Below are 16,303 nucleotides of genomic sequence, written 5' to 3' on the forward strand. Positions count from 1 at the left end.
AAGAATGGGATCTAAACATCTTGCAAAAGCAAAATTCTCCTAATGACCCAGGAGCAATTTGGTGATGAACAATGCTTGTTCCAGTATGATGCAGATCATATCAAAAGGTCAAAGTGATAACCAAGTGGCTCAGTGAACAAGACATTGAAATTTTGGGCCCATGGCCAGGCCCCCTGAAGATCTCAATCCCATGGAGGACCTTATCTGCAGCAGGTTTGGCCTCTCTGATCTGTTACCTCGCTCTGTGATGGATGACATTGAACAGACACTTGTAAAATCAAGGTACTACTTTATTGAACAAATTATACACATTATGGACATCAAATCAATATAATTACAACTGTAAAAATTTGAGAATTGCCCAACTTTGAGATTTACAAATTAGTAAATAACTGTACATTTGGAGGTCGCTGTACAGACCCCTTGTGAAGGGAACGGCATAAAAATGTGGTGGATCCTAGAGCCCCTTTCAAATAAGCCACCCGAGAACAGTCGATATAGTGAAGGAGTGCCCTAAAACAAAAAAAGGGAGGAAAATTAATAAAAAATTAGATTGCTAAAATTTCCAAGACCCAAAGCCCAGTCTACAAACTACTGTCCCCTACTATGAAGGTAAGGCTGGCATACGGCATGCCAGCTGCTGGGCAATCAGTAATAGGGATCCATGCACGCAGCGGTACAATGAGGCGGCCACACTGCCCATACGCTACTTCTTCATGCCTAGACGTTCAATAGAAGCAGATGGCGAGACCATAGAAGTCCTGGCTGTGTAAATTCCCCGTCACCCAAGACTGACCCACCACTAGATCCACATCAAGCTGCAATCAGATCAGCGTTTCCCACCCTAAATGGGTTTAGACAGATCTAAACGAGAGAGAATTCCTAAACATGGCGAAAAGGAATAAGTACCGTATATACTCGTGTATAAGCCGAGATTTTCAGGCCATTTTTGGGGGCCTGAAAGTCCCCCTCTCGGCTTATACACGGGTCATATACCTGGGGGTCGGCGGGGGAGGGGGGAGCGGGGGTGTCAGATCCTACTTACCTGTCCTGCCACGGTCTCTGCAGCCTCGCTCGCTTCTCCACTGGTCACGTGGTGCAGCTTATTACCGCTCATGAATATGCGCATATTCATGAGTGGTAATGAGCGGTACCACGTGACCGCTGAAGACAGGAAGGGGAGACAGTGGAGAAGCGAGCGAGGCTGCAGAGACCGCGGCAGGATGGGCGAGTATAGCGATATTCACCTGTCCCCCGGTCCATCGCTGCTCACCGCTGTCTCTGCTGCATCCTGTGTCAGTGACGTTTAGGCAGCAGGGGGCACGGTGATGTGGTTAGTGCGCGCCGCCCCTCTTCTGGCTGAACAGTCACTGACACAAGAAGCGGCGATGGACCCAGGAGAGGCGAGTATGGCTTTTTTTTTTTTCAGAATATGGGGGCATATTCTATGGGGCAACATACGGGGGGGCATAATCTATGGAGCAACATACGGGGGGGCATAATCTATGGAGCAACATACGGGGGGGCATAATCTATGGAGCAACATACGGGGGGGCATAATAGCATACGGGGGGGCATAATCTATGGAGCAGCATACGGGGGGGCATAATCTATGGAGCAGCATACGGGGGGGCATAATCTATGGAGCAGCATACGGGGGGGGCATAATCTATGGAGCAGCATACGGGGGGGGGCATAATCTATGGAGCAGCATACGGGGGGGGGCATAATCTATGGAGCAGCATACGGGGGGGGGCATAATCTATGGAGCAGCATACGGGGGGGGGCATAATCTATGGAGCAGCATACGGGGGGGGGCATAATCTATGGAGCAGCATACGGGGGGGGGCATAATCTATGGAGCAGCATACGGGGGGGGCATAATCTATGGAGCAGCATACGGGGGGGGGCATAATCTATGGAGCAGCATACGGGGGGGGGCATAATCTATGGAGCAGCATACGGGGGGGGGCATAATCTATGGAGCAGCATACGGGGGGGGGCATAATCTATGGAGCAGCATACGGGGGGGGCATAATCTATGGAGCAGCATACGGGGGGGCATAATCTATGGAGCAGCATACGGGGGGGCATAATCTATGGAGCAGCATACGGGGGGGCATAATCTATGGAGCAGCATACGGGGGGGCATAATCTATGGAGCAGCATACGGGGGGGCATAATCTATGGAGCAGCATACGGGGGGCATAATCTATGGAGCAGCATACGGGGGGCATAATCTATGGAGCAGCATACGGGGGGCATAATCTATGGAGCAGCATACGGGGGGCATAATCTATGGAGTAGCATACGGGGGGCATAATCTATGGAGCAGCATACGGGGGGCATAATCTATGGAGCAGCATACGGGGGGCATAATCTATGGAGCAGCATACGGGGGGGCATAATCTATGGAGCAGCATACGGGGGGGCATAATCTATGGAGCAGCATACGGGGGGGCATAATCTATGGAGCAGCATACGGGGGGGCATAATCTATGGAGCAGCATACGGGGGGCATAATCTATGGAGCAGCATACGGGGGGCATAATCTATGGAGCAGCATACGGGGGGGCATAATCTATGGAGCAGCATACGGGGGGGCATAATCTATGGAGCAGCATACGGGGGGGCATAATCTATGGAGCAGCATACGGGGGGGCATAATCTATGGAGTAGCATACGGGGGGCATAATCTATGAAGCAGCATATGGGGGGCATAATCTATGGAGCAGCATATGGGGGGCATAATCTATGGAGCAGCATATGGGGGGCATAATCTATGGAGCAGCATATGGGGGGCATAATCTATGGAGCAGCATATGGGGGGCATAATCTATGGAGCAGCATATGGGGGGCATAATCTATGGAGCAGCATACACGAGTATATACGGTAATATATGCCTGACTATGGGGCGCCTAACCACTGGGACCCCCACTCTTCTTATAATGGGGTCCTGAAACTTGTTCTCTCATTCAAGCAAGCGACGCATGATTGGATTCAATGTCCTTCGAGACAGCGAGTCCTGTACTCCGTCAGCTCTGGGGGAGCTCATCATGCCCTCCCCATTGCATCATGATTTTGTTTTTATTTTTTTTTTGTTTTCATGGTGTTCAGTGATCTGACGATGAGTCTATGCCCATACCCAACTTGATTTTGTCCATCGATGGATCTATGGGAGGACTTTTTTTTTTGCAAGGCAAGATATAGTTTTTAGATCAAGACTTACACATTGGTTGCGTGACACTGAAATCGCAGTTGTTGCTACCTGTGACACAGTGGCATGGATTTCCAAAAATGTAACTGGTGTCTGGAATTTGGCCATTTTTTAAACAGAAAAGTTGCAGCTCTAAAATAGTCAGGCAGACATCTTTGGTCAGGCATGTTGCCTGAGGAGTGCAGCACTAGCCTTACTGACACTTTGAGGTACAAATTTACTATATTTAAGGAAATGTGGCAAATGTAAAACAGCAACGCTGGCATTTTGATTAATTTCCCCTTATGGCATTTATTGTAGGGGTTATTTAACTTTATATGTTATATTTTGGTAAATCTGACATACAAATTAGGTAATGTGTGTGTGTGTGTATATATATATATATATATATATATATATATATATATATATTTTTAATTTCCTTATGTGACTCGAACCTGTGGTCACTTGTTCTATGTACTGCAATAGAACTGTATTAAGTGATGTTGTTTATGACTTCCGGCCAGAGGCTGGACCTACGAGGCGGCGGCCAGAGGTGTTACAGGCAGATGTGTAACACAGCCGGCATCTGCCAGATATGGCACAGGTTCAGCTCCTGAGCCCACTCCATGCATGGAGACCAGATGTAGGACGTACCATTACATCCTATGCTGGGAAGGGGGTAAACATGGGAGCCATTTTGGTGATCGGTGGATCCTGCAGTGAGCAGGCCCTTTCCCGGTGGGAGATTAGCTGCTCGTTAGCGCCTCTCCACTGTCTCATTATCACATCGACATGTCCTAATAAGCCCCCTGACATGCGGTTATCAGAGACGCCACCTTGCGCCATCAGCCCAGCCTTCGCCCTTATAGCGTAACACACAGAGGTTCTGAACACGTAGCGGAGGTGATAGCAGTGACCAGTAGGTGAAGTCTCATCGGTGGGTGGCATTATATGGGCACAGCTAGCTTACCTTACACTCTAGGCTTCCACGCCAACCAGCTCCGGGGGGAGAGGAACCTTCGGATGTTTACTCTCAAAGTGCTGCTTGAAGGTTTTGGGATCTGGCATTTGTGTCTGTCAAGGAAGGAATAACAATCGGAGTATGAGAACGTAAAGCGCCATCCCGATACATTGTGTCCATATTACCCCACACTGTCAACCGCGCGTTCTACGAGACCATCTACACAGGGATCTAATAATCATCCATATTTCATCCATGCAAGATCAGCGTCAAAGCCAGCTGTTGTAAACTACAACTCCCAGCATGTCCTGGGCTGTCAGGCCACACTGGAACTAGTAGAGTTACAGCTGGAGCTCTGCAGACTGCCTGCCTTCATTCATTATGGGAAGCGTATACGCCAGCAACACTACCCAATGTGCAGTTACACCTCACAATACAGCTGTGGGCGCCGCCTCTCGTCTGCCATGATCAGGGTAACGGCTGGGAGGTCAGTACATGCTGGCCACGTCCGATGCTCAGGGCCATATACAACCCTGCGGCTACGGCACCATGATGAGCCAGGGGAGGCCACACCATTGGAGCAGCCACACAGGGGCCCACATCTACCTCCAAAGCAAGGCACTGTGCATCATGAGGACCTCTTGCACTGTAAAGGCCCTTATATTGTTCTTCTGTCTAGTCCACGCCTGTGACGGTCCAGGTATGGCAGCCTCGTCTGCAGGTGACGGAGCTCTGGCATACGGCTGTACCATAGATCCGACCCAGGACTCATTCAGGAGGAGGGAATAGCTCTGTGCTGACTCCCCGGCCACAAGAACCTCTGGTGTTCAGCTAACCACGATACTAAATCTGATCTCAAGATCTGTCTTCAGGAGCTCACCACTCCTCCCCCAGGGGCACTGGGGGCTGGATACAGTATCTGAACAGCTTCAGAGCAGCGCTTACAAGCTCAATAGCAAAGAACAGGAGCTGGATGGTCGTTTGGGTCGCACATTCAGTCTTTCACTCTGTTCAAGTCTATGATGTTGAAGATACCTAAAGATAGGGTGGGGGTCCTTTAGCTAGCTAGCAACAAGTTTAGGCAGGACTAGCCCCTAACAAACCAGTCCCACGCAGATTAATTTCTTACACCCTGTTCACACCAGCAGCGCCGCTCTCTGCAGACTGAAATATAACTTTGTAAAGGGGTTGTGCAGCGCCTCTTTACCAGGTCGGGTGTTGCCGTTTGCCGGACAAGACAGCTGCCAAGGCAACCAATGGACACCCTCCAGGGTGATATTCTGATCAAGGCACATATACACGATATCCGCCGTTGTCTCAGCCCGGCAAGTCGCTACAGCTGTCATTCCGACATGTGGAAACCAGAAGCATTGCACAACCCCTTTAAGGCCCTACTGGGCGAGGCTTCGTACGGCCCATGAAGGGAATACATCAGATAGGGACGTGAATTATGTCAGTGTGAACATCTGGTAGGTGACAGCAGGATGTGATGACCGGTACAGAGAGCAGACAGACATCCTGCACAAAAGATAAGCGGCGGCACGACCACATCTCACGTTCCTGCAGCCGCTCAGTCATCTTATGGCAGAATAGGGCTGTTCTAGACGACCGCACGGCATTACCCGACAGACGGAGCAGGTGAACACTAGGGCGGCTTTAGCGGCAGCTTTCTGGTCGTGTCCTTGTTTCTTCTTCTGTTCTGCTTGCTTCTTGGCGTTCTTCTGTTGGGACTGGATCTTCTGATGTCCTCGAGCCATATCTGCAATGTTAGACACGTTACTTCCATGAGAAATGCCGGCAGCACAGCAGGTGCACAGACAGGACTACACGATAGCGCCACACCACCTGCTCACTTCCAGGCCGCGACACACATACAACACACTATTTAAAGGCCATAGTCACATGGACAACACAGGAGACTGGTCTGCAGCTGGCCACATATGATGTGGTGGGACCAGCCTAGCATCTGAGGTTCATGGCCTTCTGACTGTCCCCTGAAGGCAGATATTGGGGGAAGAGAGGGATCGGGCATTTGGAAACGAGCTGCCTCCGGTGATTGGCGGTGGCTTGCCACGGCCCTGATCCAGAACACATGAACATTGGCCTTTAGATTGCCAATGATGAAAAAAGCGTCTAATCTGTAGGGCTAGCCTACCGGGCCCCCATACAGGTTACATAAAAGGCTGAACCCCAACAGATTAGGTGACAAAGGACGAGGCGGTTAATACTAAGCTGCCCGATCCTTTCATTCGGCGAGTAGATAAGCCATCACCAGGAGTCCGGCAGCAGATCCCTCATAGAGAACACAGGAACGGAGTATGGTAAGTCTAGAGAGACAGTAATTGGCTGAACTAGAGTTCGTCTGAAAGCTGTCTAATGCGTATGGCCAGATGAAGTGCCATGTCGTCTGTGAACTGGTGAGAGTAAATGAAGGGGGAGAACGAGACCTCATGATCTCCATGCAAGTACTGGAGGCAGGTGGCATCTGCTGGGAAGTATGGGATACATTATCTATTGAAGGGTACAGGATCTGATTTAAAAAGAATTATGTATGGGCTGCTACAATCTTATTCATGGGAGGCCAAATAGAAGTCCCCCATAGGGGACCCCCCCCCCCCCCCAACTCAAGACAGATTGATAAATTACAGTGGTGATCCAGGAGATGTCTGACAGCGGCTTACTTCCCCTTTCATAGTGAAAAATGGAAAAAACTTAAGCGTGTGGGGTAGCTGGGAAAGAAAGATGTAGGCCAACTGCCATCAAAGGACCATAGGCGCCTCAAGTTCACTACCTGCAGAACATTTCGGGTGCGTCAGCCACTTGGCTGTGGAGATGTGCAGCCTAACGTGTAGCTCTTGTGGCAGCCATTGAACAGAGCCAGAACAGCGCCATACCCGTACGGTATAGTGGCCGTTCTCCAGCACTGCAGCTCAGCATGGGGTCCCATTGCAGGGCAGGAAGTCCACACTGAGATTGATGACCCAGCCTAAAGGCCCCGTCTCACTAAGCGACTTACCAGCGATCCCGACACCGATATCAAGGTGTCAGGATCGCTAGTAAGTCGCTATGTGATCGCTGGTGAGCTGTCACACAGACAGCTTCACCAGCGATCAGCACAGCGATGCCGAGCGCCCGGCATCGCTGGCCATCCTGTAAAAAATAGAATCAAAATAAAAAATATAGTTATTCTCACCATCCGATGTCCCGCGCAGTCTTCCGGCCTCTCTCCACGCTCCGGTCCCAGTGATCCTTTGCATGAATGACCGCGAGATGTCACGGTCTCGCGGGATAACAAAGTCTCGTGGTCATTCGTGCAAAGGATCACTGGGACCGGAGCGTGGAGAGAGGCAGGATGGCTGAACGGGACGTCGGAAGGTGAGAATAACTATATTTTTTTTATTATTTTTTACACCAGATCGCTGGTCTCCCGCTGTCACACACAGCGATGTGTGCTGGCCAGCGGGAGACCAGCGACCAAAGAAATGTCCAGAGATTTCTTGCAGCGATCAGCGATACCGGCAGGGGGGCCGCTCGCTCATCGCTGTCACACACAGCAATCTCGCTGGTGAGATCGCTGTTATGTCACAAAAGTTGTGACTCAGCAGCGATCTCGCTACCGAGATTGCTTAGTGAGACGGGGCCTTAAGGTAAACAATATATATCAGATTGAGTGGTGGTGATCTGGCACTCCACCTGATACTGATGGCTTTTCATATCCTCATGAAGACATAAATAAATATGCATTCAGATCACCATTATACTTCATTGGCATACGGTAAATATAATATCAAAATAAAGGAAAAATTACATACAAAGAGCAACAATAGAAATTTGTGTAGAACCATGGAAGAAAAAAAAAAAGAAGAGAAAAAGAAGTGTTCTAATCAGTCAGGAAGGCAATGCTGTTATGAGAATAACTTCTAGATCCGGAAAGGTCGGATCAGGCCCCGTCACGCATCCTCTGCAGAGGAGTCACACATGGCGACAGCTGCTGAGCACAGGGGTGGCACGTGCCGGACTCATCAGCTGCCCAATGTGGCCAGCTACCAGATCTGAAGCTCACTGGTATGGGAAACCAGAAAATCCTAGACCTCCCCGACTACGGACATTATATAAGGTGACACTCATGTGGCCAGTGTACAAAACTGGACTCGGAGGCTACAGGGAATTTATGGTCGAGTATAAAACGATACGCTCTGAAATGTTCTACCAAACTGCAATTCTTACAGGATCTCTGATCACATTCAGTGGTGGGAGACATTCTTATTACATCCAGAGGCGAAAACTTTTGCAGACCTAACGCTCCTTGCAGATGAAGGTTTGCTACATTACCTAGTCTACTTAGTCTGTGTTCACAAGGCCAGTTGTTATTTCAGTTTTTTTTTTAATCTAAAAGACTGTTCCAGTACAGGACCCCGATTGTAATAGGGACAGATGTGTTATTAAATGGGACATATACAACCTATTATGGGCATACAGGTAACAAATGTTACACCAGTCCTGCCTGTATGCCTCATATTAATGGTCTTGTTTCTGAGAAATGTTATATTCTTTCCTGATGCTAATGATTTCTTCCAGGCTCCGGGGCATGCGGTGCCTGGACGATATCCCTGCCTCCTCATTGTAACACTACCCCCTTCCATGCACGTCAGTCATTGCGATGTACACATGGTTCCTAGCAATGACTATGCAGGGAGGAAGTGGGGAGAGCACCTCATCAGCGCAACTGCCGGAGGTCATTCGAGCGGAAAACGCAGGCGCCTGCGCAGAAGATCCCCAAGTGCAGCGCCCATAGAAGGATGAGGTATGGATTTCTGAGAGGAGTGCAGGATGCAGGCGCGGGATTCTAGAGACAAAACTGACATGCATGGGGGGGGGTTAGTATTGCAATGAGACGAGACAGGGATTTCTTCCACGCACAGCACGCCCCAGAGCCTGGAAGAAATCATTAACTTACAAAAACGAATATAAGATAGCTCAGCAACAAGGCTATTAATGAGTCATACAGGTACGACTAGTGTAACATTTCTATTACCTGTATGCCCATATTAATAGGTCACATACGTCCCTGGGAGGTGACAGATTCCCTTTAAAAAGGTGTTCCATTTGGCAACTTCCCTGATTTTATCAATTTTCAAGTTGGATCACACAATATAGTCCACACACCTTTATGTAGGGTCAACACCTCAAACCACCCCACCCTCAAGAAAAAAAATTAAAATAAAAAAAAAAAAACCATATGGTCATCAGCTAATGGACCTGTCTTTTTAGCACCACGTAGGCCAGAACCAGGGCAGTGGAGTCAGAATCCATTTTGGTGAAGTTGGTATAAAATGGACAGACTCCTAAAATATATAAAATATTGGGTACAGTAGGACAATGCAGGACGGGATGTAAAAGTTTTCATAAGAATTTAGGAAAGTTATGAAGTGTTCTATAAATGTCTATGCTGTTCCTGATCTAAGGATCTCGATAAAGAAGCCATTGCTGTGTTTTCATACAGGCGACTCTGCCCGATAGTGCAGCTCACGTAACCGACTGGGGCAAAGCTTGGTATGAGCCGCAGTACCCGACACTGACACTTTTAGGAAGCCCCATTGTTCTGCCAATCAATTGGGCCAGAAGAGTATATAGTAGCACACACTGATGGCGCATCTAAAAAATAAGATCTCGCAAGGAAGTGGAAGCTAGTGGAGTAATCGCACGCCGGAGCTCAGCACCCATTCATTTTGGGTTTTTTTCATAGGGGAAGTTGATCCTGTAGGACACCACCGCTTATCCCATCTGATCACAAGTCCAATCATCCATACACACAGCCCCCTGGCCGCCCTTCTTCCCATCGCCTCTCCTCTATACCTTGCTGTCCAGTAAGATATTGTTACAATGTATCAAACTGTTTACAATAGAAAACTTTTTTTTCTTAAACAAAAGTTACGAAATAGAAAACAATGTTACGACGCCGCGCTCTGAAGTTACCCAACTCCACGGCTTATGTAACGGGAGCGCCGGGAGGGAATGGGATCCAGAGCAATTATAGAGCAGATCCAGAAGCCTCTTACCTGGAGAGGAGCAATGATTTGGGGGAGGGGGACACGGATCACCCTCTGTGGCATTATCAGGCGTAGCTGGGTGAATTGGTGCAAATACAAGAAATGCAGCGGCTTCACTACATAGGAAAGTGTGAGTCAGAGGGCGGAAGAGCTGGACCCTCCCGAAGAGCAGAACATTTAACCTTTTCCGCATGATTGTTACAATGTAGCAAATAATACAATACTTTGATTACATTTTGTGCACTTGTACATTAAGTATTAAAATAGTGTGGTCTCTATCTTTTTAATATTTACATTAAACTCATTACTAGTTATATCAGATAAGTCTAAGGCTAAGTGCACAAGCTGCGGATTGGTCTGCGGAACCGCAGGTAAAATGACCTGCGGTTTTACCTGCGGTTTATCACCTCTACAATGGAGGAGATGGTAAACCGCAGCAGAATCCGCAGAAAAGTAGTGACATGTCATTTCTTTCTGCGGATTCAAAACCGCAGCTTTTCCGCAGTTAAAAATCCGCAGCACGTGCACAGCAGAATGTAAATCACATAGACTTACATGCTACTGTACACTGTCTGCAGATCCGCAGCGTGTGCACATAGCCTAAATCTGAGATATTATGATGGATGAGAAAGCCGGGTCACGTCATGGCTAATATAGTTGACAACCCTTGTGTAATAGTAGCTGCCACCCTGACCTTCGGTGGGCGCTATTCCAGCGACATCGGCACTGGCTCCTCGGTGGTCGAGTGACATTAGCCGCTGGAGGAACTAAAAAGGGCTGTCTGAGCAGCGGACGACCCCTTTTAAGTTATATTTTAGATCATAATACTAAATGTAATTGTCACAAAATTATAAACTAGCACTCACTAAAGAGAGGAGATCAGTCTTAGAATCTCCTAGTTCAGAGTTCTAACGATCAGTGATGAGAGACGATCTATAGCACCAGCTTATTAGTCATCTCATCTTACAAGATCGCGATGTTCTGCCTTATGAGATAATGAGACCCCGAATCATCAAAGTGTTAAAACTGATGTAAAACATTTTGAAAAGTCACTTTTTGAATGTCACATGAAGTTGCAGACAACTTCTGAAATTTTGGGCGCCTTTAAGCCACCAAAATGTGCGGAGGAACTCGGGTGGCTATGCCAAAACTTGGGCGTAAAGCGGATGCCTACACCGGCCCATGAACTGCAGCGTTCCTTACGCCGAGATGTTACTCCGGTCTCTGCTTGAGTTATAACCCCCAAATATGTGTGCGGGAAATATCCACATGGGAACCGATGAGGTGGCATGGAAGCGCTGGAAGTCTGGGCAACCGGAGTAACATTCCCCACTTAAAAGAGGAGTCGGACCCATGGTTCAGTACAGAGACACTAGGCCAGATCTTCTAATGAGTCATGTCTTTAGATCACCACAGGTTTCACCATTCACATACAAGCTGATGACCATTATACGACATCCACAGATGGGCCGGGAGAACGGGCACACATTATTCAGTGAGGATCGACTTGCAGGACTCGGTCCATCGGCCAGGTCAGCGCTCTGTGGAGAACGGCCTCTTACCTCCCGGCACCGCGGCTCCTCCTGGAGTGACCTCACATAGCGGTACGATGGTGACACTATGCCAGGCCAGATTATCAAAAGGAAAGTCACAGATACCGACGAGTAACAGGCCGATCTCATGGCTCCCATCCAGCGGCCACCGATTACTCACCTGACTGATGGATCGGGCGCTGGGAGTCCATCTGCACCAACTCTACTAAATGGCGATTGGCTGGAAAGTTTCACGGCCCACCAAAGGTCATTGGAGACGACCCTTATTATGGTCACAGCAGGAAATATTCACCGATAATTGGCAGATATTACAACTGGGATATTGGGGATAACGTCAGTACGTTCATCCGGCAGCAGCAACGCCAGCCCATCTGTTGCTGTCCGTCCGTTTGCTGCCAGCCTGTCCCTACTTTTGCCACCTGTCCGCTGCCAGCCCACACACCTGTCCATCCGCTGCCCACCTACCCGCCGCCAGCCCATCCGTCCATCCACTGCCCACCAGCCCACTCGTTTATCTACTGTCCACCAGCCCACCCGCTGCCCACCTGTACGCCACCAGCCCACTCATTCAGCCACTGCCCACCAGTCCATCCACCACCAGCCCACTCGTTCAGCCACTGCCCACCAGTCCATCCACCACCAGCCCACTCGTTCAGCCACTGCCCACCAGTCCATTCACCACCAGCCCACTCGTTTATCTACTGTCCACCAGTTCATCCGCTGCCCACCAGTCCGCTGCCAGCAACGTGAATCCCCCCGTCCACCGCCAGCCCACCCGTCCATTGCACTGGGTCAGTTCCCATCCAGATCTTTCCAGCAGACACCTTTAACCCTTAATCTGCCAGCAGCAAATAGGACACGAGGGTAGCACACAAGCAGAAAGTGCTGGAAGCTCCGGGCACACGGCAGGCAGCCATGGGGTAACATATGCTCGGCGCCTCTCACCGGCTCGGATCTGTCTATATCACTAATCCAGAGCCACTACCGAGTACACGCCTCATCACAGCTCCTCACTAGCCCACAGTGGGACCTACCGCTCACGGAGGAGCCGGGAGGACGGCGATCACTGCTGCAACCGGTGAAGAAAAGAGGCGGAGGGGAAAACCGCTTGTATCCGGACCTGCGCTGCTCCAAGCTCCGCCCCTTAGCAAAACAAACTTCTCTGCGCAGGCGCGCTAGCACACGGCCGTATCCAGGGGAACAAGAGGATGGGCGGACCAAAAGTATATTCATTTTTGGACCAATAAGAATGCTTATTTGAGCGCATGCGTATCGCACACGGTCGTATCCAGGGGAACAAGAAGGGAGGCGGGGCCCGGGCTGCGTCTACGATAGTGTAGACCAATGGGAGGACGCCATGGTGACGTCAGACGGTCGGAGGCTGATTGGGTCTGGTCGGAGTTCTGCAGCGAGAGCCCCGGTGTCCTCACTTGCTCCATGGTAGTTACCTCACACAAACCTGCGGCAGCAGCAGTGCGGCGGGGAGATGGCGTCATGTGCGCACGGATTGGCGGGTGACAACCTCTAATAAGTGACGTCAGGGAGACGCTGCTGCTCTAGGCCCCTCCCATTAACCTTTTGCCTCCACTGCCATTTTTTTTACATTTGCATTTTCCCCACTGCTTCTTCCAAAAAAAAAAAAAACATAACTTTTTTTTTTAAATTCTTCGGTCCCTGTCGCGACGTGGGGCTTGTTGAGAGGAGATGTGGGCTTTTTCTCTGCCATCTGTAAGGCCGTGTTCACACGTTGCGTAAATGCTGCATTTTTTATGCACCAATCTATGCAATAACGATTTTCTCTGATTTTTGCTGCATTTTTTTCAGGCCTTTTCCCTCCTTATTTGATGCGTTTTCGGGGCAGCTGTGAAAACACATAAAAAAACGCAGTATTCACGCAATGTGTGAACGGCGGCCTCAGCGTTACATGTTTGAGGGAGGAAAAAAAAAACAATCGCGCCATTTACTGGTCCATAGTCTGATCGCCGCATTGTGCAGGTCGTTACAATTATAGGGACACCAAATATGTCTGCTATTGCTGATTTGTGATGTTTATTTCATAAAAAAAGCATTAAAATGTCAGTATTTTAATTATTTTTCATTATATTTTAGTCATTTTACAGGAAGAAAAGAAATCTCTGACGTTTATTTCCCTAGAATACAGACATGTATATAGAGATGTGGCATCATATTACAGTGCAATGTGCCTGTAAAGAAGAAGACTGCCCTGCACATTCTAGGAAAGAACATCATCCTGTACATGCCCCTGCAGCCTGTGGCTCATTGCTATTGCTGCTGCCTCCAATGCTACAGGTTGGGAGAAGAAAGCGACCCCTGAAGGAGGAGGAGGAGGAACTGCTGAGCAATGGACTGTGCAGGGAATGCAGGGCAAGAGCTAAAGCCAGTAATGAAGTGAGGCTCGCAAGGAAGGCAAAAAGCAATAAAAAATGATTTTGAGGGGTATGTGAAAAGCAAAAGAATAGTCAAAGATGCTGTAGGATTTTTACGGAATGAAAAGGGTGAAGTGGTCAAAAATGATGTTGTAAAGATCAAACTTTTAAATTCCTATTTTGCATCTGTGTCCTCTAAGAAAGCAATTGTAACGTCAACTGATCTTCACGGTGCCATCAAAGGGATAAAAGAATCCACACCATCTATAAACAGAGAGAAGGTGAGGGAACACTTAGCTAATTTATATAAATGTAAATCTTCTGGTCCAGATGAATTACATCCTAGGGTACTGAAGGAGAGGAAATTACAGAACCACTAGCCAGAATCTTTGAGAAATCCTGGAAAACAAGAAACGTCCCAGAAGATTGGAGAAGAGGGAATGTTGTCCCCATTTTCAAAAAAGGAAAGAAGATGGAGTCAGGAAATTACAGGCCAGTGAGCCTTACTTCTATACCCGGAAAGATCTTTGAACAAATTATTTAACAGCATGTATGTAAGTACTTGGATAAGGGAACTTTCACATCGCGCTCTGTCCCCATCAACGCATAAGTCCCAAATCCCCCACGGTGGTGATGGCAGATCTCATTTTTGTTCTGCTGTCACCCTTACAGTCTATGGCGCCGCCGGCGCATGCGTCCGGGCCCCGTTTTGAGGGAGATTTTGGATTATGCCATGACGGGGACACAAAACACATTGTGAAATCACCATAAGAATACAGTAATTAACCAGACCCAGCAAGGGTTTGTAACAAACAAGTCATGCTAGACTAATCTATTTTCCTTCTATGATGGAATCACTGACTGGGTGGATCAGGGAAATGCAGTATTTTTTTAAAAAAGTTTTTTTTTTTTACAGTGCACGCGCCGGCTGAATTCTCCCATCAGCCACTCCTGCTCTCACTGTTATTAGTTTTTCCAAACGTTTTATTGGAGTTTCAATAAATGGGGAAGAAGGGGGAGGAAGGAAGGGGGGAAGGAAAGATGAAAAGGAAAAGAAGGAAAAAGGAAGGACAATAAAGTCCAAATGTAAAGAATACATAAAATGTAACGTTAATGCAGAGGCATATTATGCAATGAACTATTACAAAGGTAGGTATTTAAGCATATATTAAATATGTTCCAAGCCGAAGACCTATACCCAAATGGTCTTAGGCAGGCGCACTCTGGTTGAAGACTTAAGAGAACAACTCCAGTCATCTAGACCATTTCCTAGCATGTTTGGCAAATTGATCATGCGCATTTGCAAATTTCAATTCAAATGAGTGATGAAGGCTAATTTTGTCTATAATATCGTTAATTTGTGGGGATTTTGGGTTTTTCCAAAGAAAAGCGATATTGTGTTTGGAGACTAATAAAATGTGCATAATCAACAGCCTGTTAGTAGGGTCAATTTTGTCAGCGTCCAGAGAGAGAAGGGCCAGACGAGGAGACTAAGGGTACCGTTACACCTAGCGATGCACCAGCGATCCCGACTAGCGATATGACGGGGTCAGGATTGCTGGTGCATCGCTAGGTGGTCGCAAGTGAGCTGCCACACAGGCAGATCTCACCAGCGACATCACTGGGGACGGGGGTCGTTACCTGTCAGACGAGGCGATCCTGACGTCCTCCCGCCCGCGCCCACGCGTTGCTCGTCGGCGCCACAGGAAGCCCAGCAGGAAGTGACCGACGAGGAATGGTCCAGGAGCTTCTCGCGTGATCAGCGATAACCAGCGGGGGGAGCCGGTCGGAGGTAAGTATCACATGCAGCAATATCGCTGCAACGTCACAAAATCGGTGACTTTACAGCGATATTGCTAGCGATATCGCAGTGTGTAACGGGGGGCTTAAGTCGCGTTCCTAAGATAAAATCGATAAGGCCGGAGTCACACTACAGCGAGATACGGCCGAGTCTCGCAGGTTAAAACCAAGCTCTGGCGCCGGCACTCCGGAGCGGAGCGTGCAGCTCCATGTATTGCTGTGTGGCTGCACGCTCCGCTCCGGAGTGCCGGCACCAGAGCTTGGTTTTAACCTGCGAGACTCGGCCGTATCTCGCTGTGTGTGATCCTGGCCTAAGATTTGAAACCTTTCTCTCAAAGGGAACAATTTTGGG

At 48.6% G+C, this 16,303-nt stretch overlaps 1 protein-coding gene and 1 long non-coding RNA gene across 2 annotated transcripts; one reads left to right on the forward strand and one right to left on the reverse strand.

Moving 5' to 3' along the window:
* Positions 1 to 269: 269 nt before the first annotated feature.
* ZNF706 (zinc finger protein 706) lies at positions 270 to 12,968 on the reverse strand. Its single transcript, XM_073590072.1, has 4 exons — positions 12,799 to 12,968; positions 5,784 to 5,920; positions 4,171 to 4,274; positions 270 to 513 (listed from the first exon to the last, which is right to left on the reverse strand). The coding sequence occupies exons 2-3, from the start codon at positions 5,916 to 5,918 to the stop codon at positions 4,179 to 4,181; spliced, it is 231 nt and encodes a 76-aa protein (XP_073446173.1). The 5' UTR covers positions 5,919 to 5,920; positions 12,799 to 12,968; the 3' UTR covers positions 270 to 513; positions 4,171 to 4,178.
* Positions 12,969 to 13,046: 78 nt separating this feature from the next.
* LOC141101206 (uncharacterized) lies at positions 13,047 to 15,583 on the forward strand. The gene is made up of 2 exons (XR_012234911.1): positions 13,047 to 13,204; positions 13,874 to 15,583. It is a non-coding gene; the product is annotated as an uncharacterized lncRNA (long non-coding RNA).
* The last annotated feature ends 720 nt before the right edge of the window (positions 15,584 to 16,303 follow it).

The sequence above is a fragment of the Dendrobates tinctorius genome, unplaced genomic scaffold (assembly GCF_039654945.1).
Source record: "Dendrobates tinctorius isolate UK_male_01 unplaced genomic scaffold, ASM3965494v1 ptg000116l, whole genome shotgun sequence".
Lineage (NCBI taxonomy): Eukaryota > Metazoa > Chordata > Amphibia > Anura > Dendrobatidae > Dendrobates > Dendrobates tinctorius.

Bases quoted from the DNA above. Each gene is read 5' to 3' on its own strand.
- ZNF706 (XM_073590072.1), bottom strand. From the start codon at position 5,918: ATGGCTCGAGGACATCAGAAGATCCAGTCCCAACAGAAGAACGCCAAG. The intron at 4,275-5,783 runs GTAATGCCGTGC...CTTCCTTGACAG, and splicing joins TCACCTGCTCCGTCTGTCGG to ACACAAATGCCAGATCCCAA.